The sequence below is a fragment of the Dasypus novemcinctus genome, chromosome 29 (assembly GCF_030445035.2).
Source record: "Dasypus novemcinctus isolate mDasNov1 chromosome 29, mDasNov1.1.hap2, whole genome shotgun sequence".
NCBI lineage: Eukaryota > Metazoa > Chordata > Mammalia > Cingulata > Dasypodidae > Dasypus > Dasypus novemcinctus.
Genome location: NC_080701.1, coordinates 15,113,801 through 15,137,841, shown reverse-complemented (window position 1 = coordinate 15,137,841; position 24,041 = coordinate 15,113,801). Strand labels below are relative to the sequence as shown.

Genomic DNA, 24,041 nt, shown 5'->3' with positions numbered 1-24,041 from the left:
AAGCATCTAGACATTATGCTTTAATAAGAAATATACCAACTTTTTAAAATTATCAAAATATACCAATATTAGGAGACTGTCCCCTGTCAGGCTGTTAAACCTGGTTTTGGAGTATTCAAAAACAGTGTCTTTTAAATGGATTGTCAGCTATCTGGTCACTGTCCAAATATGACAAGTTTCCTTCATGACAGATACTCATTGAAAATAGTGAGAAACAATGGGTAGATACCATAATAGGATTTTCAACCCAGATCTCAGCATAGTTTTCTGTAAGAACTGTTATGTCTAACAAGGAATCACTAACAATAATAAAGAAAGTCCACGAGGAATATTGGGTTGGGGGAATAATACCCGGACTATCCCTCTCCTTCTACCCCTTTTTAACACAGGAGAAAAACCAGATTCCTGAAACAGAATGGCCATTTTTCCTGTTTACCACAAAATTCTGAAATAAGATGATACACAATCCCCTAAGAATATAGATGTTCCCTTCTTTCATGTTTATATAATCTAGGAATGGCCCTTCATGATAATATAAGTTCTGTCTTGATTCCATGCAATTAATATTTTAACTATTGAACTGTACTGACATACGGTAACCAATCTGACAATTAACAAAACCTTAAAGGGATAGTTCTTAAAATCAAAATTCTCCCAACAGACAAGGCAGTGTTTCCTGGAATATAAATAGATGGTACATTGAAAAAAAATGAGAAAAAATAAAAAGGAGATGGGGGAGGTTTTTTCTGTGCCTAACTAAATGTTGCATTAAACCTAATTCAGTAAGATGAATGGAAACAGAACATCTCCGATTCTTTTTTAGGAATTTGCAGCTATGTACTGTGAATTCCTAAGGCAGGACAGCCAAGTGGTGACAGAGTCCTTTCTGTAGACAATACCCTTGGGAATCCAAGGGCCAAACATCCACGGGCCAGCACCAAGAGTCAAGCTAACCAAGATAAACATAACAAATCTATTCAGGTTCAAAAATGAGCGACAGAAATACAGGATGGGACAGGCAGGCCTTGACAATCAAACAGAAAAAAAAAAAAAGTGTTTCAGTCCACCGTATAAGTTTAACATTAGCCCATCTTAACTGTTACAGGAAAAAAGAAAAAGGAAAAAAAGAAACTAATACACTCTTCGGTCAAATTAATATTAAAGCAGAGAATCAATCAAAAGCAGGGTACAAGTCCCAATACATGCGCCACTAGAATGCCGGATTACGTTTTGGAGTGATATTTGAAGGGAAATACCAATACCTGGGGGACTTCAGAAGAAAATGTTCAGAACTAAACAGGCCCTAGAAATCTTATCGCTGGCAGGAAACTGTTAAAGAAAAAGAGGTCGCAGTGGCCAGGCAATTCTTTACAAAATATGGGCAGCTGTTTTAATATATTTCATGGTTGTCACTTAGAAAATTAAATTACTTGAGGTTGCTCTTAAAAGTAGAAGTTAAGTGTTACAGAAAAAAGAAGGCATATCTTAGATTTATAAAGACGAATTTTTTGAGCTTTCAAAATTAGGCATCTTGTAAAAGAGTTAGGCTCTCTCTTTGGAAAGATTCAGGTCTGAATAACCACTTTCAAAAACATTCTTACAAGAGAATATCTATGCTGAGAAAGATTATATTTGATTGACAGCTTCAACTATATCTTGCAGCAAAATCCTATTTTAAAATGAAAGCTTAAATCAGAGCCTTAGGTTTTAAAATATCATAAAGAAAGTGCTCAGGTCAAAGTGATTGGTAAATCTTTTGTCAATTTCAGAGAAGCTTAAGATTCTCCAGGGACACTATTTGAAAACAACGGATCTAGATGATATCATTAGGGCCCCTTTGAGGTCCAATGAAAAATATTCTTCAAACCTTATATCCTAGAGGAGGAGCAGGAAGTAGGAGAGTAAAAGTAGTCAAAGCTTTCTTAAAAATTCTGGAAAAAGATTTGGGGCTTAGATAAGTATGCATGTAAGTATTTTGTTTTTATTTTCCTCTCCCTAAAAGACTACCATACACTGTCTACAGGAAGGAAGTTAACTTGGAGGAATTTTTTAATTCCCTTCTAATCATAAAATAAAATTTTGCTCTTTAACTGATGAGTATCAGGGGAATTAGGAAAGTTTGGTTCTTCAGTCAACTTGCATTTTCTAAAAGAATTCAAGGAGTTAATTCATGCAAAGTGTTTAAAACAATATTTGAAATACAGCAGGCTCTCTAACAGTGTTAGCTGTTGTGATAATTATACATTTCTGAAATGTCTAGATTTTTATAATAAGCATGTACTACTTTTGGAATAAGAAAAAATAAATTAATATACTAACTTATTTTTAAATGAAAGTTCTAGATATTAATTTCTTTTTCATTCTATATATTAAAATGTAAAAAGGTAGGGAAGCAGATGGGGCTCAAGCAACTGGGCTCCCTTCTACCATATGGGAGGTCCTGGGTTCGATTCCCAGGGCCTCCTGGTGAAGGCGAGTTGGCCCGTGCCACCGCAGAGAACTGACGGCCCGTGCTGCCATAGAGAAGTAAGAGCAGACAGCGAGTGCAAATAAAGGTGGGGCGGGGGGGTGGTGGGGGAATAAATAAATTAAAAAGTAAAATAAATAAATCTTTAACAAAAATAAAAGGTATTTTGTAAATATGTGCTCACTTACAAGACTGATTCAAGTTATAGTAGTTAGTATCTGGGTTTTCTAATTTAAGTGCATTCTTCCACCACAGATTACCAGACCAGGGCAGCTTAAATGCATATAAAGAGGATCTCCTCAGTTTATACAATTCTATTTCTCTGATGCCTAAGGGATCATATGAGCTCTGTGTGTGTTTATGTGTGTGTGAGCACACATACAACACTGCTTCAGATAGTGTCATATTGCGAGCAGTAAGAAGGGCAGAGAACAGGATTTCTTAGGCAATGACATACAGTATGGAAGCAAGCATTGTACCAAACGCCTCACAACAGCCATGTGAAATAGGGCTGGGCATTCCCACTTTGTACATAAAGAAATCTCAATTTCTTTACATATGAAATTGAAGTACCCTGCTGGAGCCGTTTAGCTAATAAGTGATGGAAACGTGCATACACATTTTGCATTATGGATTCAAAAAGCTGCAACAATTGCTAACAGGAGAAACAATTCTTTTGAAAAGTTCAACAAATTAATTAGAGGTCAATGTCAAACAAAATTAAAATAAATATTCGGGCTAAAATGAAGGGCTGAGATAAAATTAAAGGCATTCGAAGTGTGTGACATATACAAATAATAGGAAGTCAGCCTTGAACAAGGCTAACATAGGACAGATAAATTTAAGCGAGGTCAATCTGACAGGCCCAAATATGAATCTATTACACAGCAGGCTCCTTAACCAGTTTTCTTCATCAGAATCATTCACCAGGCCAAGGAAATGAGAGCAAAAGGATAAGGAGACACATAACACCAGGGAAGTTTCTACTTCTTTTAATTGGTCCCACACATAGCTTAGCCAAGCAAAATAAACAAAGGTTCAAATGTGAATTTGAGATCATAGGAAGAATATATAGGAATGCAGTTTATCCAAAGAAGCAGGGATAAAGGGGGATGAGGTTTTTCAGAATAATAGAAACTGCATTTTGGTTTGAAATATTTTCATAATACTAAGGAAATTCTGGCTGCTATGTACAATCTATATTATAAAATGTGAAAAAACAAAACTAGACTAAGGATTGGAAAATTGTCATTTTACTTTATATAAAGAGGATCCCAGGAAAATCCTAAACCTCAAAATAAAATCTGCATCTGCTTAGCTGATCACTGCCTAAGATCAAGTAATCAAATAACCACTGCAAACCCATGAACAGTCTGACCATTTAAGAAGAAAATCTATGAATATACAGGTGAAGTTGAAAAATCAGATGGTTTTCATTAAAGACATTGCCCTAAGCCTGAAGATACTGTAAGCCCTGTGTTCTCACTTGAATACACAATACATAGTATACACAAAATCACAAGTTGTGAAAAGGCATGGGACTTAGAGTCAGACCTAGTTCAAATCCAAGTTTTACCATTCACTAACATTATGATCTACAGGAAGAAATTTAATCTCCTTGGGTCTCAGGATATAAATTTATTTTAAAATAGTATAATAATAGTATTCATTCTCCATCTATTTACCAGATAAATTAAAATAATATACCACTTTGCAAATGTTAATTAAATTTAAATTGTTGGGTCCTTTAAAACTAAAAAAGCTGCTACATATATTTTTAAAAAGACAACTTTAAAAATGACAGAATATTCCATCTGAAAACTACTAAGGTGACCACTTATCAAGAAGCTGTCCACTCTACACAGTCTTATTTTTAAAAGATCAAATACACTAAATATTTTATCAAGAATAATTTACTGTCACATAACTTGAATAAAATGTCTTTTTTTTTCTTCCCCATTTAGTTTTTTCCTGGTATTGTATAAAAGAAAAAATTTCTGCATACTGGCCTTTCTGGCAAAATGGGATTTTATTAGCACGCAGACAGTGCTTTTAGCTGGCTGGACCGAAGAAGTCAATATGAAAATGCTACTCCTTCAGCCTCACTGTCTATACCTCCTCCCCATCTTTCCAAGAACATCTCCAGTCCCTCAGTGGCTCACCTTCCCCCATCTTTGTTAGCTTCTTTCTACAGCCTCTGTGATTATCGCTATCACAGAATTTAAAACTCAGTGTTGGAACTGTTTGCCTCCCCTTCAGACCAAGTCTCCTGACGTCAGAGACCAAGTCTAAGTCATCTCTCCGTCCCCATCTGGCACAGTGCATGGCACACAGCAAGGAGTTTGCCCAATAGTGGGTGAAATGTCCATTCACCCTCCGGCATTTACAGCCTGCTCCAGCCTGCCTGGCTGCTTTACTGCTCTGCCAAGAGAAGTGGCTGCTGACTGCTCTCTCCACTCCTCTGTAACTGCACCCCATGTCACTCACCAGCCACAGGGAATTCTCTCCCTTCAGCAGAGTCATAGCCATCTTTTCACAGCTGTTTTGCTCCCCCAGATCCCCTCTTTTCTCAAATCCCATGGCACTTAGCATCAGCAATCTATAATTTAGCACTTCGTTGTACTGTCTGATGTGATGGGCTAGATACTTCGTCTCCCTAATTAAATCCTGAGTTCCAAAGAAAAAGAATTTCCCTCGATATAAATAGTAATTTTCTAAGATCACTATTCGAGAATGAATGGGCTGCTTAAAAATCCAAAAGCTGCCCTGCTCTAACAGTGTCCCACACACTTGCTCCAGAATTCCTATGTTTTAGGTGAGAAGAAAAAACCTCCATACAATCCCATGAACCCTTGGTTGTAGAGATAACGCCCTAACGCCACTTTGATTTCTCCACGCTCCGGGCCAGAAGCCTTTTATAGGCACTTAAATATAACTAATTTATTCCAAGAGCCACATAGAAATAAAGTGGTTAACTTGCATGTCCTGATAATTCAGTTTCTCACTAACTTGTCTAATTGATGAAAACCAAAACAAACACCAAAATACATTTCATCCAAGATCTAAAATAATTTCTTTTCTTGTTAAACGTCTCTATAAGAATCACGCCCATCTTCTCAATTCACTCACTAGTTCTCCTACTCCCACAAACATGCATACAGGTCATTAAACATGCTCTCCAATTTAATAAATGAATGAGGCATTAAGGAACCCAAGAATCAGATCTGTGTTCCAGGTCAGTTTCTTATTATCTGACTCTCGGCAAGTCACACTTTCTTGAGCCTCAATTTCCAAATCTACAAAACAAGGGAGTGAAAATGTGCTAATTGTTCAACTGTAATTATTACCTGTGGGAAAGGTGCAAACAATAGTAACGATATGATTACATATAGAAGCACCAAGTCACTCTGCACTAATTTTTGTATCTTTGAAGTACAACCTGCTTTAAGAAGGGATACCCACTCTGTCTCACACTTTACTGTATTTCCAAATCTGACATAAGTAAGCAATGCTACTGAAACTAGGAAAAAATCCCCAATTATAGTTATTACAGCAATTAAAAAGCTTCAAAAAGATTACATTCAATTTTCACCACCATCACCTTGTTTTTACTTGCTCATGAGTGGTATGCAATTTTTTGGGAGATGTCCCATAAAATCAGAGTATAAGGGAATACCCTTTTGTTGTTGCTTCTGTAACCATATGTGGGGTTTTGCTGGAATCTTATGAGTTGTATGTGAGGAAAATGTAAACTTGGAGCTTGGAACCATAATTATATATGTCACATTGATTAAGGGACTGTTTAGAAACAAAAATTCAACATACTTTTCTCTAATTTTAAAATGTAGTTTGATGCTAGAAGAAAACTTCTTAAATACGGAAATAAATAACAAATAAACAGTACAGGTATGATAAAGAAACATCATTTTAGAGCAGGATACAGAAGACATCTACCAAGATGATATATATAGTAATTATTGAGGCCTTCCAAATATGGACTTCCCCGAGGAAGGCAGGGAAATTTATGATTCGAACTACCCAGGATTACCTGATTTTTAAATCTGCTATAGCGCTGATGTAGTTTAAGAGAATTCACTACTAAAATTCCTTATTCAACGTAATATGTATGAACCCCTTACTTGAAAATAGTCCAAATTCAACTGATTATATTCCATCTTCTTCCATCAATCTATGTATTACTGAGCTCTCATAATGTACTCAGGATTTTGATTGTAAAAAAGCACTGGAACTCAAAATAGCAATGGTTTTATTTTAAAGAAACTGAATTTTAGGATCTAACCTTGGGCTTTTATAGCAGCTACCACTAGTGTTATCTTCCTTTTTCCCTTCCAACTCCCACTTCCTACAGTTTTTCCTCCTTTCATTCCTTTCCTTCTTCATGCAAAAGTTGGAAGAATCAGAAACTCCAATTTTTTTACTATAATATATTGTGATATCATTTCCATCATTATATAATGAAAAATCTTTTCAATTTTTGTATATTATGCTTTTTGAAAATAATTTTTATTAGGATTTAAATAGTTTTTATTATTTTATATCTTGTTTTATTGCTAGATACAGCCTTTCATATTTTACGCATTACACTTACCCTGGCTTTTTTTGTATCTTGATGTTTTGTGGTTTGTTTTTTCGGTTTAACTCATTCCCATTCTTGAACCATTTGAATCTGAGAGAGGAGTATTCAGAACTGGTTTCACACCGAAGTACTAGCTTGGAACCTGTAGCTGACTCCTGGCTTCTCATCTCTTTCAACCGGGGAGGCAAGCCTGAAAAAGAAGAGAGAAGGGAAAAAATTCTGGTCATCAGACAGTCTTTCAAAAATAAACTTATTATTTTGGCATAAGCCTGATCCAGATACACCATTCCCAAAGGTTTCAGTAACTGAAAGGAAAAGGAAAAAAGAAAAGGAAAAAAAGATGGGTCAGCCAAAGTAGAGTACAACTTAGAAGAAAAAAATGAGAACCTTGATTATAAAATCATGATTACTTCCTCAAAGTTTTCACCCTCTGATACCATTAAAATTCCTGAATATTGGTCACTTCAGAGAACCAAGAGCCTGTGCTAAAGGAGACAATGTAACAGGACTGTTCTTTCTAAAGCACTTTCATATCTCAGATCACCATTTATCATCAGAGCAGTTTTGTAAGCAGGAACAGTAGACTTCATTCCCACTTTTAAAATGGGGACATTTAATTTCAGAGATAGGTAACCACCAATGTGTCTGTGGTTACAAATTTGCGTAGAGTTGGAGGTTAACGGGGCTCATTCCACTATTCTATCATCGGAGGTAGCCCAAGAAGCAAAGAGAACCCATAAATCTTCACTATGGCCCCTTTCTTCAAGACAGAAATCCTCTGGGGACATTGCTCATCTTTGGCCCTACAGTTGTTGTCACATGCACAATGAATGGCCATTCCAGGTGATGACCATGTTCACGTCAAATTACGGGTGTGATTTACTTTTGCTCTTCTAAATCTTCTCAATGGAAACTGGGGGCATCTAAATTGTGTACTAAATTTGTAGAAGACTTTTGACCCGTATGCTATTATTTTAAGCAAGACTGCTTTTAAAAGTATCTATTATCTACAGAAATATTTATAGATAAATGTGACAATATCTAAGATTTCCCTTTAAATAATATGGTGGTAGCGACTGGGTAAGTGTAAAAATGAAACAGATTTACCAAGAAATTGGTCATGGTGGAAGTTTGCAGTAAGTACATGCAGTGGTTTGTTGTACGATTCTACGACAGCATGTTGAGTTTTTCATAACAAAAAGCTTCTAAAAAGTAAAAGCCTACATAACTGGATTTTCCTGTGCACGCAAAATTTCACTTCATCTACACATCACAGAACCTGATCTCTCTATAACTCTTAGTTTCCACTGTCTTAGAAAAGCCAACCATGAAGTCTATATCTGGCTCCCTCCAAGAACTAATAGGAGGCCCCAGAAAAGAAACCCAAGCAAATGAGGCTGCACCTCCCTCATCCAGAGCATAATTCCTCACTGGTGAAGACAACCAAGACGCCACAGCGAGCAGACAGAGCCCTGTAAGACATGAACAGGAAATGGGGTACCTTCCCGACTACACTGTGTTTGTTTTTCTACCGCTCAGTCCTTACCAAGTAAATCAAAAAGCTGTCAAGAGTGAGGGTACGAAGGGTCCAATAAATTATCGCAAAAACTATTTGAACATTGTGATTTCTTAGCAGGCTCCTACAATTACACGTCCCCCTTTTTATTTATTTGGGGGCTGGGAGATGAGATGGGGAAGTAGGCACTTAGTATGGCAGACCCTCTGGCAAGTTAGAAAACTTATTGCAGCTGTTCTTAGCCTTTGATACCTGATGGTTTTTTGACTTGTTCGTTTCTGGGTTGTTGTTGTGTTTTTTTTGACAACTTGAAAATAAGATTTACTTCCTGAACAGCTTTCAAAGGAGTCTTCTTCTTAATAAGTGGTTCATGAATCTCCTTGAGGAAGGTTTTTAAAAACAGACTCAATTCTCAGCTTTCTGGAATAGTCTATATATTTCTCTGCTTTAAGGTTATTTTTGATTTTTCAAGTCTGATGAAGGGTTTCGAAAGAACCAAATTTGCTGGAGCTAACAGGTACCAAAGAAATTGGTTTGCCCATAATAAGAAAAATAAACTGTTATTTTAGGTAAAGACTGAAATAACTAGTTTAAAAGGTTTTTTTTTTTTAAATTTTCACCAAATTTTACATTTGACGTGTCGTGACAACCAAAACTATCAAGGTTCATTCCCCTGTCCTAAAATAAGTAACCAGATATCCTTAACTCACAGTAAGCATGTTTTCTCTTCCATACATTAACTTATCAGAATATTCTCAACATCAAGCTACTAGACTCCATTTTCTTTAGTTTGCATGAACTATTTATCATGAAATCAGTTTGCTTCTTTTTCTTCCTCTTTTCTCTCATTCCATCCCCTCTCATTCTCTCTCTTTCACCTCTTCTTCCCCGTATACTCTCCCCCCTCTTCATTTATTTATTTCTTTATTAAAAGTCTGAATTCTAAACATAAGGAGTCAGTCAAACTGAGGGACTATGTACAAAACAACTGGTCTGGGGTTTAAAAATGCCCATATTATGAGTGACAAAAGAAGACTTTGAAAACGGTTCTAGATCAAAGGAGATTAAAGAGACCTGAAAAAGAAAGGCTACTGATTAGATCCTGCTGGGGAGGAGGAGGCAGTGATAGAGGACATTATTGGGACTACTAGAGAAATCTGGATAAAGGGATTGTATCAATTTAAATTTCTCAAGAGTGAAAAATGCATTGTGATTGGGCTGGAGACCGCCCTTGTTTTTAGGACATAACCGCTAAAGTATTTAAAGGTGAAATGTCTAAATTCGATGAAATTTCAGAAGATTCAGCAAATAAGGAAAAACACACATACAAAAACACACTAACATACACACAGAGAAAGCATATGTACACAAACACAGAGAAAGAAAAACAAAAGGAGTTTTGGTTTCTCTTTGTCTTCCTGCCTTTCTTTTTTGACCTTCTTCCATGCAGCAAAACACTGTGGCAATCCTTAAGCCTTTCTTGGTACTGCACTGAAATCCTCATCAGGTTCGCCCTCATAACCATCATTTGGGGACTCCAACCCCAATAGGTCCTTGGGTGGGAGGATACCCACAGCTCCCCAGGCAGGGCAAAGTCTATCCTTTCCTCTGGAGTTCACATGCAACGATGAGCACATCCCTTTCCCTTAGACGGTCTGTGGTATGCTGAGGCATAGAGCTTCAGATTTAAGGTCCTTTTTAGCACAAATACCTACACCTTAAGCAGACACTGATGCCTAAGAATTCCTCGATGTTTGGGATTTGGGTATCTATTAATCTGAATTTTTCTCTTTGCACATAGTTCCAAGTCCACAAGAAGGAGCAAAGTTCCCAGCTACTCTCCATTTGCACTCCTAGAAGTCCACTTGCAATAACGTCCCTGCTACATCCTTCAGGTAACCGTCTTTGACGTGAGGCTATCCAGCTTTTCAGAGAACAGCTCTTTTAAGGAGGTAACTCCAAATCCTCCACAGCGTAACTGGAGAAACAAAACCTTGCAGCACTACCAGAGCCACACAACTGTGTCCTTAGCCCATGATGCTTTGCTGTCACTGCTACCTCCTCTAACAGTACCCTACAAAGTTCCTCACTCACTCCTGGCAGTGCCCAAAGTCACATTTCCAGTAGACTTGGCAACAACATAAATTCTTCTTTGTCTTCCCATATAACCACACAACTAGTATAGCTCTAGATATTCCACAGACACTTGACAAAAATGCAACTAATTTTGTCAAGCAACTAATATTTGAGTCTATGCGTTTTTTATTTTGCTCATCTACCCATAATGACAATTATCTGTAGAATAAATTTATTAGCACTTATAAGCTAATATCTATAGGTTAAAGAAATGTTTTAAAGTATGCTTGTTTCTCAAGTATTTACGTGATCTACTGACATTAAATAACCTCATTTATTTCACTGAAAAAAAAAATAAACAACCTTTCTAGCCTTATAAAATACTTTCCAATACTCAGATATAACTTTATAAGACCAGGACTGGTTCTTGAACTTGTGGGGTCAATCTTTTTTTAAACTGAATACTTGGATTTGAAGACCCTGCAAAAAAAATTTTTACTTGCCTTTGAATTTCAGTCTGTTAATTAAAAATTGTTTGAAGGCAAAGCCTAATTCTAAGTTAACACCTCAAATGTAGGAGGTGCTCTAAGAACTTTGGGCTTGCTTTAATTTTATTTGGTCTACCACAGTTCACAATTTGGTTTTCAATGTGTTTCTAAAGAGGTGGTGGTTCTACACCCAGAAACAATTTAATGATAGAGGAGGTTTTTAAGTAGTCTCTGCCTAAATTTATTTCAAATTTGCTTGAATAATCATCTTTAGACATTAATATGAATATATATTCGCCCTTAGAAAGGCAGCAACAATGGCAGACAATAAAGTGCAGAGAACAGCCTTTTAAATAGAAACTTGAAACCCTTCAAAACAATGTCCCATAAAGGTGCTTCTTTTTAATACCTCTTTTTACAGATTTCAAGTGTTTTAAAAGGCTTTAAAAGATCACAAATTCTTTCTACTCCAACTCAAAACAAGTTGGCATGCTCAAGAAAAGCTTATTTTTATACTTCTATTTTTAATATTTGATATGCCACACAATGTAGAAAAAAACTGGTATAACCCAAAACTATTTCTTTTACAGTCTGATCCACTCAATAAAGAGAATATGTTCATTCATTCCAATAATTTAATGTGTGAATAAAGATTTATAAAAAGTGAAAGAAATTTGTGAAATAGAAGTATTAATCTAAGTTACTGAACAACAAACCTCTTGTTTTAATCTTCTACTGTGCACTTATTTTTCAAATATATTCAGTACTGCCATGTCTAATAAGATCAGGAAACAAATTTTACATGGGTATGCTGCACAGATAGGCTGATAATATGTGACAGTAGATAACATGTTATTTCTGTTCTTTGAAAAAATTGACAATGCAAAGTTAGCTCACATCATTACTCCCCGTGTTTGACTGTGCAGTTGAAACCAAAGAGCCTCAACACATTGAACAAATTAAATAGGAAACCTGCAAACTATTATCAAATTACAGTGAGCTTTCAGCTGGGATCCCAGTGAAGTCTTCCCTTTCCAGAACCTTTAAGAAGCCTGCTATCACACACGTGCAGAACACACAGGGAAAATTGGTGGCTGACAATCATATTAATTATTGAAAGTCACATGAATATCATTAATCAGTCTTCTTTGCAGAAGGATGCCCTTTTTCACAGTCACATTAGAGGTAAACAAATTCTGGAGGAAAAGCCTCCAAAACTCCATTACCTATCACATTTTCCCTCATTGCACCATCTCACAGAGGAGATTATGGTCACTGGCACAGAATGGATAAAGTTTATGCTTTGCCATATGGTCTTCTGAGCTGCACTCACACAAGCTGACTATAAAAAGGAAAACTCCATCAGCTTAAAATGTATAAATACAGCTATGTAAAAGGTGGCACATTCTAGTGGCAGTGGTATTCTGGGTTTGAATCTCCTGCTACGGATGCAGTGGGAGGTCTTGAGTTACATGAAGAATCATCTGGCACGGTCGCCATTTGTCCCACATGTGTTGACTTTGTGCTGTCACTGTCCCATTCTCCAGCTGAATAACCCATCAGCAAGACTGCCCCTGACTCAAGTTAACTGGAAAGCTAAAATGAGACTACAGTTTGTCTCCGTATTCAGTATGGATATTTTGAGAATGACATAAAACCTGCGGGCTGCTTCACTTGGAAGAAAGTCACTAGAAAAGTCAACATATTTATTATAAAATACTCTCAAACTGACTATACATCTCTGGCAGTAAACTAAACCTAACCAGTGAACACACTGAAAACATGCTTCATAATGGGGTTAAGATAGCTAGATCTGGGGAAAAAAAAACATTTTAGCAGTTCCATGTCCAACTTATTACACAAGTGCAAGGACATGTATGGTGTATTTCAAAATAATCCCTTTATGAACATTATACAGCATTATAATGTGTTATGAAACAATCTATCATTATATAATATTTAAAAATTACATTTGGGGCAATATCTCAGCATTTTACTTCTAATATTCACAATGGAAGTGACTATATAGTCATAGCTTCAACCTGGATTCCCTGACATAGCAGTTTCTGTGGGTAGGATTCTTACACACGGGTGTCCTGCAAACGTCACCTCTCACAGTTCACTGCTACAATTCGGCTGAAACAGTAGGATTCTTTTAGACGCTCTAGTTAAGAGTCTGAGCCACAATCAGCCCAGTCAGGGACTGTGCTTAGTCTAAGGCAAGGAAAAAGACAAATTACATTTTACAACTGAATAACACACCCGACAGGCTGCATTTCAAGTGTGCATGTGCAAAAGATGGTCTGGTAAGGAATCTGTCCTGCAGTACCAAATCAAAGGAGGGGAAAGGTGAGGTCACAAAAGGTGTACACTGGTCTCATTTTGAGGGTTAGGTTTGGACTGGCGCCACATCCAAACACCCACGTTTCTAAATTTGATGGACAGAAAATACAGAAGATCTCAAGGGTCTAGCCCAAAGCAGGACCTCGAATGTATGCTAGAAGAATAAACACGAGGAAGGGTCTGGAAGGCACTGACCAAGAAGAAACCTAAAGTACAAAAATGATGCCGGAGGCGAAAACGACCTTCTCAACTCTTTAATTATTTGGGATCGTACAGCCCTGCGACCTGAAGTTCTGTTTTCATGCGTTCCATTGGGCTAGGACTTTACATTGCTCTTCCCTACAGCACAATGGAAAGTGAAATGAAAATCTAACTGGAAAATTGTCAAATACATAGGACTCTCTTTACTTTGAACTTTGTATTTTCTCCTCTATTTCTCTTCTCCGATCATCGGTTCCTCAGGGATCCTGCTGGAGTGCTCTCTCTCTGCACCCTGCCCCAGCTAAGACCCCTGGCATCTCAGGCACGTCGTGCCCCATCTCATTTATTCCACCCTCCATGGTCCAGTCCTCCTTCATTTCACTCACGTTTTAACTTTAACTCCTCTGCCTTCAAATCACAGTTGCTCTTCTCCACTGATTGGCCCCAGACTGTGGGGTTTTAGTTTATTCCCTTAACTGTTAAACATCCCCTTTGAACGTCTATTTTTAATCACTGCACACCCACAAATTTACCATTTGTGTTAAATCCCCTTTCCCGTGCATCAGTTGTTTTACATGCATTTCACGTGAAGTGGGTAAAACTAGGACTTCCATTTTACAGGTGAGGAAATGGAGGGTTATACAGGGTAAGGAACTCGATCAACGTCACGAGGTCCTAAGCTGCAGAACCAGAATTTAAACCCAGGTCGTGGCGCACTGCCGCGCTCTATACAATTTGAGACAGAGGAGGACTGAAGGCTAGAAAACTAGCAGAGAGAGCATCACTCCATTCACCACCAACATGGTACTATTTCTCTTCTTGCAATGAGCTATATACACCACATCACCTCTCCATTACATGCAAGAGCAGTAAACAGTGTAAAATCTATGAGAGAAAAAGAAACGCAGATTTATTTGTTAAGAGAATTTTTCTCACTGAAAAACTGATAATATGTTTGTTGAAGTTAGCAACCCCTGCTTTTCTATTTAATTTTGTACGTCTTTGCCTAGATGTCACAGGCTGGGGGCAAAACATTAAATCACAAAACTACTTTAATACTGTTGCCACAGCCTCTGAGATGAAGCTACAATAAGGTCTTAATACTTTCAACAGCAAACTTCTTTCAAGTAATAGTAATATTTATTGAGCACATACTATATGCTAGGCACTGGTCTAAAAACTTAATGTGCATGAACACTTTTTATTTTTTTATTTTTATTTTTATTTATTTTTTTATTGACTTTGTAATAATATTACATTAAAAAAATATATATATATGAGGTCCCATTCAACCCCACCACCCCCACCCCACCTCTCCCCCCCCCAGCAACACTCATTCCCATCATCATGACACATCCATTGCATTTGGTAAGTACATCTTTGGGCACCTCTGCACCTCATGGTCAATGGTCCACATCATGGCCCATACTCTCCCCCATTCCATCCAGTGGGCCCTGTGAGGATTTACAATGTCCGGTGATTGCCCCTGAAGCACCATCCAGGGCAGCTCCATGTCCCAAAGACCCCTCCACCTCTCATCTCTTCCTGCCTTTCCCCATACCCACCAGCCACCATGTCCACTTTTCCCAATCCAATGCCACCTTTTCTATGTGGACATTGGATTGGTTGTGTCCATTGCACCTCTATGTCAAGAGGAGGCTCAGATTCCACATGGATGCTGGATGCAATCCTCCCACTTTCAGTTGTATGAACACTTTTTAAAGTTTTATAACAACCCAGGAATTGCAGTCTTACTATCATTATTTCCATGTTACAGATGAAGAAAGAGAAATATATAGGTAAAGAAAACCTACACCAGGTCACAAAACTGACATGCTTTGGGGTAAGAATCTGGACCGAAGAAATCTGATTCCAGAGCTGTGCTCTTAACAACTAGGCCATAAACGGAATTCTTGGCTATGTTGGGTAAATTTTTAGTTCAAATGTGTTATAGATTTCATATATTGATATATCTACAGCAACCATATTTCTTACACGTGATCAATAATTTCTGCACATGTCAAAAAAAAAACAGTCTGGGCAAGAAATTTGATATGCAAATTTGCAGAATTTTCTGAGCTACACTGATGATTTTGGGGCACAATACTAAAATTAGTACTATAAAAGGGTGTTGGGGTTTTTTTTTTGAGCTGTGGGATTGTCTATCATATGCCAAAATGCCATAAGGGTAAGTAATGCCATATCTCACTCCCCTGGGAGGACACAGCAACAGAAGTGTCTTACCAAGTTAATGTTGTTCTTTCAAGGTGTAAAGGTAATATGCCATGACAATGAATGCTGGAGTAAATGATGGCAGTTGCCAGCTTTAAGGTAGGGTTCAACATGCCTGCCTAATTTACACTGTCACCACCGTTGCCCCTAATTATGGGAACATCTCACTCACGGAGTCAAAGAAGACATCCAGCAAGCCTCATTTAAGTCCATCAATGCAGAGTTTAAAAGGATCCAGCATGCTTTTACCCAACTGATGTGCAGGAACTTCATCTCCCATTAGTTTATAAATTTGATCTTTTCTGTTGTCAAAAAGGCTGCCATATATAGTCACCTCCAATATGTTAACTGAAGAAACTGAGAAATCTTGTAGTTACTAAAAACTGATAGATATTTTTATTCTAATGGGCTTTTTTTCTGTCCTTATTTGTTTATTGCTTAAGTAAATTTAGCATATCAGGATGACTTTAATATGCTAATTTATGATCATTAGTTCTTTATTGACTTTGTTTTACAATCGCTTATCTAACTGACATAGCTAAAATTCTCCCTTTTCATTTGAAGGAAGAAATTTATTTAGATGTCCTAAACTGGATAACATTCCCAATTAAGATGAGTTAACACTTGAATATATTTAGTTTTAAATAACGAAAGCATTGCACATAAACAGACTATGGAGCTCCTAAATAATCTATGGATATTGGCTCCCCATGATCTAAAATATAAGATTTTTTAAAAATCACATAACTATTTAAAAATTATCACTTCTGTGAAGAAGAATAAATTTTAGTGGCACTAATCATGAAATAAATGTGTCTTTCCAAGATCTCTAAAACTTCTATCTTTATTTAGGCAGGTCTACTTTCCTAGTAACTATAGCTTTCTGATTTTTATTTTTTCTCTACAAAATAGACAAAAAAGAAAACATTAAACTGACCTGACATAAAAAATGTACACTGAGGCCTACCAGATCAAATTTAAATTTTGTTCTACTCTGCTAATTGCAGTTTTAAATAACCAACCTTGTATCCCTTAAGTAGGGCCCGATTTTGATTTTGAAAAATCTTTAAAGGATCTTTAAAGCTTTGCAACTCTTTGCATTACTTCAGGTTCACAGACAGCCTAACTCTGATTGTTTATAGCTTTGCTTCTATCCCACAGCAAAGACCAGGAAGGCAAGTCTCTTATCCTAAGGTTCACACTGTCATCAATTTATTGAAGCAGTAGAAAATATCAAGAGTCAAATTAAAGTGACTGCTCACAGGAAGAAAATTTGTTACATCATTGATCATCTAAAGCAATCTAATGTTGCAGCTTTTATAACAGAACTACAAGGCTGTTATACTTCCATGTACAGTCCTTAGAAAAGTTAAATGTATGATTAAAGTCAATGGGGTCTGGTTTCAGACAAGAGATGAAAAAAAATCACAAGTCCTGGAATTCGCAGTTTTCCTTATTTACATAAAAAATAATTAAAGGATCTTTTGAAAGTAAAAGTGGACTGCTTCCACACATTCTGAGATAATCTGGTGGGTTCCTAAAGGTTAATACAATTTTCTTAACAAAAAGACTCACAAACATTACACAAAAGAAGCCTAAGTGAAGTTTACTTAGCATGTCAACATGTAGCTTTCTTTTCCTTCCATAGGGACACTAGCATTTCACTAGAAATATCTTTTGTTTTGTTTAATTCAGAAAGAAGTTAATTAATTAGATTCTTTGCTACCAGTTTACAGTCCATGAATTTAAGTCACTAAGCTCTACACATCACATCCTGTACTTCTGTCTCAGATGGTCTAGCCTGTCCATACATTAAGCAGAAGACTAGCAAGTCTGGTTCCGTCGGTTCTCCCTCTTGTTTGGTGGGACTAAGCAGTTACTGGGATTAACCTCAATAACCTTGTACATAGGTGGCAGACTTGGCCCAGTGGTTAGGGTGTCCGTCTACCACATGGGAGGTCCGCGGTTCAAACCCCGGGCCTCCTTGACCTGTGTGGAGCTGGCCCATGCGCAGTGCTGATGCACGCAATGAGTGCCCTGCCACGCAGGGGTATCCCGCATAGGGGAGCCCCACGTGCAAGGAGTGCACCCCATAAGGAGAGCCACCCAGCGCGAAAGAAAGTGCAGCCTGCCCAGGAATGGCACCGCACACACGGAGAGCTGACACAACAAGATGACGCAACAAAAAGAAACACAGATTCCAGTGTCGCTGACAACAACAGAAGCGGACAAAGAAGATGTAGCAAATAGACACAGAGAACAACAAATGGGGTGAGGGGGAAGGGGAGAGAAATAAATAAATAAACCTTAAAAAAAAAAGGCTTGTGCATAAAAAGGAGGGAAGTAGCAACTACCTAACCTAGTTCACATGGTTGTGAAAATCTAACCAAAAATATTGGTAATGAATGTCCTCGACATCTGAAGGTCATTAATTATTGTTATCTGACTCCCTATTTAATGATGATTGGTCATTATCTGCATATCACCTAAAAAAGTCAGAAAGTATTAAATATTATAATTATAATATATATTATAACCAAGATATAGATTATATAAATCCAGATGGCACAAAATCACATAACACCTGAAAATCTAAATGCACTTGGGTTCTTCCTCAAGATCAAAAAAAGGGGGGTGGAAACTATCAAGGAAGGTCACTAAAATGTTCAAAGGGAAGAGCAGAAAGTATAAAGAAATAGACTATGACAGAATCCTAAAGACTGATAAAGGGAAGGTCAAGAGAGAAATGGAATGGCTGCTAAAAATAACGAAATGTTGTATAAAGCAAAAGCATGCTTTCATCACACAACACTACGCTTCCTGGAAAACCCTGGAAAACACAAAGGAAGTAATTTTAGAATGAAAAAGAGAAATGACACTTTACAGAACAAGAATAATTTGGAAAAGGCTTATTCTGGAAGAAGGTATAAGAAAATGACGCAGGAAACAGCAATGAGGAGGAAAGCAGACTTTGGAGTCTGGCAGAACCAGGTTCCAATTCCAACCTTCCCACCTAAAGTTCTGTGCTGGACTAAACCTGGATCCTTTGAGAGCCTCAGTCTCATCTGCAAGGTGGATTTGCTTCACACAGGACATATACTTTGAGTAGGATACTGGCAAGCACAATAAACATTAAATCAATAAGAGTTATTTTAAATAGGAGATTTGTAAGAAAGTAATCATAAGAAAGTACTTAATCATGAATAGAACTGAAATGTAATTAAAGGAAGTTGAAATGTAGAGATTATTTCAAACCACCTTCAGAAAGTGCACCTTCCACCACCAGTGATGTAGCTACTCTAGGCTGATCCATAAAGGCATTTTTTACAAGACTTGTATTTAGTGGACTGTGTATGCAGCATTTACATACATTGTCTCATCTCAGCACTAACAGGTGTACTCAGGGTAATGAAATCCTAAGGAAGTCTGTAGTTTAGTTAGTAGTATTGGCCTAATGCTGACTTACTAGTTTGGATCAATAAATTAAGGTTATATAACATTAGAGGACCTGAATATGGATAAGTAGCTTCACAACTCTTCTCTAAATCTAAAACTATTTCCTCCACTCAAAAAGTTAAACAATATATACTCAGGATGACAAGGCCAACTTACTTTGAATAATACTATGTCCCTCTTCTGGGCTCCCATAAAACCATTCTTATTCTATTTTACACAATGCATTTTACTGATCTTTATAGGCATTTGTTTCACCCAAGAGAGAAGGTTCCTTGAAGTTAGGGGCTCCTTTCTTTTCATTCATGTTTTATCCTAGTAACCAGCAAAATGCTCAATAATTCCTCCTCTGAATGAAAGAAGAAACAAACTGAGTCACTTAACCTATGGCTCAAATACTCCAGATGAAATGAGCCACATGCTCTTTAATGCACATCTATGTGAAAACACATTGAACTTACCAGGTTATCACTTCCCCTCACACTCATAATAACATTAATATATTCTAAGTTCTTAGTCAAGCACATTAGGTTATTCTACACAAAAAAAGACCATCTTCTGGTGTCCAGCTTGTACCCAGATCCTAGTTCTTTTACACAGATAACTGGCTTCATTCTCTTAGATATCCCTCAATTTCCATTCACCCAACAAATATTATTACATGCCCATTGCATACCTGACTACCACTGTTTCAAATGCTGGAGATACAGATATGAATAAGACAAACAAAATTCCTGCTCTCCTGGAGATTATATTCTTGGGAGAGCACTGGGGAGATGAATGGTTTATTAAGCAACTGACTGTAATATGATTTATGAAATAAACTCTTAACATTGCAATCTGAGGACTAAAAATTGTGAAGGTAGTTACATCCTTGCCACATAGTCATACAATAAAGCCTGCTTTTCTATTTAAATGGAGACTTGGAAAGCTTACCACTGTATCTACATACAACCAACTAGCATTAATAAGTTGAATACTGAACAATTCATATTGTTTTTTTCTTTAAAGATTTTTTATTTATTTCTCTCCCCTTCTCCACCCCCCACCCCCACCCCCAGTTGTCTGCTCTCTGTGTCCATTTGTTGTGTGTTCTTCTGTGTCTGCTTGTATTCTTGTCAGTAGCACTGGCAATCTACGTCTCTCTTTGTTGTGTCATCTTGCTGTGTCAGCTCTCCGTGTGTGCAGTTCCACCCTGGGTAGGCTGCATTTTTTTCGCGCAGGGCAGCTCTCCTTATGGAGCACACTCCCTGTGTGTGGGGCTCCCCTATGCGGGGGACACCCCTGTGTGACATGGCACTCCTTGCATACATCAGCACAGTGCGTGGGCCAGCTCATCACACAGGTCAGGAGGCCCTGGGTTTCAACCTTGGACCTCCCATGTGGTAGGCGGACGCTCTATCCCTTGAGCCAAATCCACTTCCCATATTATGTCATTTTGAAAACTTTCATCCATGGTAATAAATTTTTTTCCTTATTAAAAACAATTATTTATCTAGTTGGTCTTTACCTACGTAAATTATATCCTCAATATGTCATGGTAGTCATGTTACATTTGACACTTCAGGGTTAAATATACATAATGGTGTATTAAGTATAATACATATATATCTTAAAAAACCTGGGCCAGACAGACATAAGTTCAAGTCCTACTCTGCCATAAACTAGTTGTGTAACTTTAGACAAATTACTTAAATTCTGTAGGCCTCAAATTCCTCAAATGTATCATTTAGATTATAATAGAACCTGCCTCATAGGCTGCTAAGATGATTCAACAAGATGATGGTAGTGAAGCACTTAGCAGTCAGTGTGTCTCATCACAAGCACTCAATAAATGTTGTCTGCTATTGTTATTATATTGCCACTTAAGTGCTTGCTAAATTTACTAGATTATGACGTTTCCTAAAATACTAAAAAAGTTTCTAAAGTAACTTCCCTTTGAGAGCTGGGACCTACATGGGACTCCTACAGAATAATGGCTCCCCAAAACGGTCAAGTCCCCATTCTGGAATCTGTGACGATGTTACTTCCGTGGCAAAAGGCACTTGGCAGATGCAACTAAGGTTATGGACCTTGAGATGGAGAGTTGATGCTGGATGAACAGAAGGGGCCAATCTAATCTCATGAATCCTTAACAGCAGATGATCTTTCCCTGCTCCATTCACTCAGAGAAGAATGGTCAAAGGTATAAAACTGCTGACTTTGAGGATGGAGTAAGGTAGCCCTGATCCAAGAAATATGCGCATCCTCTAGACCAGAGCTTCTTTTTTGTTTTGTTTTGTTTTAAAGATTTATTTATTTATTTCTCTCCCCTCTCCCCCTCCCCCGGTTGTCTGTGTCTATTTGCTGTGTCTTCTTTGTCCGCTTCTGTTGTTGTCAGCGGCACGGGAATCTGTGTTTCTTTTTGTTGTGTCATCTTGTTGGGTCAGCTCTCCATGTGTACGGCACCATTCCTGGGCAGGCTGTACTTTCTTTCGCGCTGGGCAGCTCTCCTGACAGGGCGCACTCCTTGCGCGTGGGGCTCCCCTATACCGGGATACCCCAGGTTGGCACAGCACTCCTTGCACGCATGAGCATTGCGTGCGCATGGGCCAGCTCCACACAGGTCAAGGAGGCCTGGGGTTTGAACTGTGGACTTCCCATGTGGTAGACGGACACCCTAACCACTGAGCCAAGTCCACCGCCTAGACCAGGGCTTCTTAACCTTTTTTTTTGCCATGGACCCCTTTGCCAGTCAAGTGAAAACCACTGACCCCTTACTAAGTCCACACTATACTATGCATTATTTAATAAATAGATCACACCCGCACCAACATGCCCCCAAAGAATTTTTTTTTTTTTTTTAAATTCAATGTAAGCTCATGGACCCCTTGTTATGAGCCCCTGTTCTAGAAGGTGGAAAGGGCAAGAAAATGGATTCTCCCCTAGAGATTCTAGAAGGAAGGCAGCCCTGACCACTACCTTGAATTTAGCCCAGTGAGCCTGTGTGGGGATTCTAACCTACAAATATGTAAGATGATAAAGTTATGTTGCTCTTAGTCTCTAAATCTGTGGCAATTTGTTACAGCAGCAATCGAAAACTAATACAATTCCTGAGGAGAAGTCAATTGTATTGATTTTTAGAATTTTACTAACTGTGGGTTTCCTATCTCATGAAATAGTTTCTAGGACTGTAGCGTACAAAAAGAGATAAACCACTAGCCACTTATCACCTCACTTTTCATACCCTCCTACTCAGGTCCAGGGAGAGCCACTCACAGAAGGCACCAGAGACCCTGAGGCAGAGAAGTTGACATCAGAAGGGGCTCAGAAACTGACGTTAGCCCTGGGGAGAGACCCTACCCAGTCATGACCTGAACAATAATTCTCTCTCAATGCCCCCAGTTTCCTGCTCATAAAATAAAGATCAGGTCAGCACAGTGTTTGCTGGACTCTAAAATTTTCCATCGCTTTCAAGATACCTCAAGAATTCAAACCTAAATATTTCTAGGAACATGTTTAAATTTGACAGTTAAGGTAACAGAATGAAATAAATTATTTTTCTAGGGACATGGCTTTCTAAGTTGCAGTACATTGCTCCTTGATTTTTCTAGAACATAACTGTTCGTGAATTTTAATAAACAGAAAAATTTAAACAAAATCCTCAAAAAAAAAAAAAGGCTTTCCAGATTAGCATTACATTCACTCCTGAGTTCGTATCAGGTGAAATCCGTCACTTGGGAGTCATACGTCTTCCTTAGTTCTATGATATACCTCTGCTTAAACTATATTTCTAAAGAAGGCTATTTCTTGCATAACTTTGGTATACCTCAAATACCTTACATAACACAAGGGAAAACTGTGGAATGGGACCAAATGTGTGCAGCAAACCTGTTGAACGATATTAAGGGGACAAATCATCCTGATAAAAGTTAAAAGCTATACAAATTGACAGAATAAAAATCCTAACTAGATCAAGCTTATACAGGTCATGAAGGCCACTCTAAATCAACTGTAGTGCCATCACCTTTGGGAAAAAATCCATCAACAATGAAGTAGACCACTTTGATTTACTACTTAAAAACTACTTGTGAAAACTCAAACTTTACCATGACAGTGACAAAAATAAAAGAGGATGCAAAATTTATACCATGGTTCAACTACAGCATGTGCTTCTGAATTAAGTGTATCTTAGGTAGAGCCATGATATCAGTATCATGTAGAAGTTCTATGGTTTCATGAATTTTTTTCCCAGCACATTAATTATTTTAAGTAGAAAGGGACATGCTTTCTCCTAATTAAAGAGAAAGCCTTGGTAATAAATGAAGATCATATAGGGAAAAACTAATAATCCTATCACCGCCTTCCTTACTGAAAGTAGTGGCTGGTTTATTGCTTTCAAGAACTGCTTCGCCCTCCACTACGTTAACCTCTCTAGAGAAGCTGGCAGTACAGATGGAGAAGGTACAAAGATATTTCCCCATTCTTATAAGAAGTGCTAGAAAGACGGCATGTAGTAGCTTTTTAAAAAATTTATGAACAGCTAATATGACCTCTGCTAGAAGAGAATATGTCCTCAAGGACCAAAGTCTACATAGAAAAAGCACCCAAGGCTTAAGGGTACAAAGATTTAGCCAAGTTGGAGGGAACAAATACTAGTTGACCTGTAATCGTGCTAGAGTTTTTATT

The 24,041-nt window shown here is 37.7% G+C and overlaps 1 protein-coding gene across 2 annotated transcripts in view; it reads right to left on the bottom strand.

Moving 5' to 3' along the window:
• The window catches only part of LOC101435719 (pro-neuregulin-1, membrane-bound isoform), a 211,047-nt gene that overhangs the window by 157,570 nt on the left and 29,436 nt on the right, over positions 1-24,041 (bottom strand). For both annotated transcript variants that reach the window (XM_071212641.1, XM_071212640.1), the window contains exon 2: positions 7,077-7,254. In XM_071212641.1, coding sequence (XP_071068742.1) covers positions 7,077-7,254 — 178 coding nt within the window. The remainder of the gene's footprint in view (positions 1-7,076; positions 7,255-24,041) is intronic.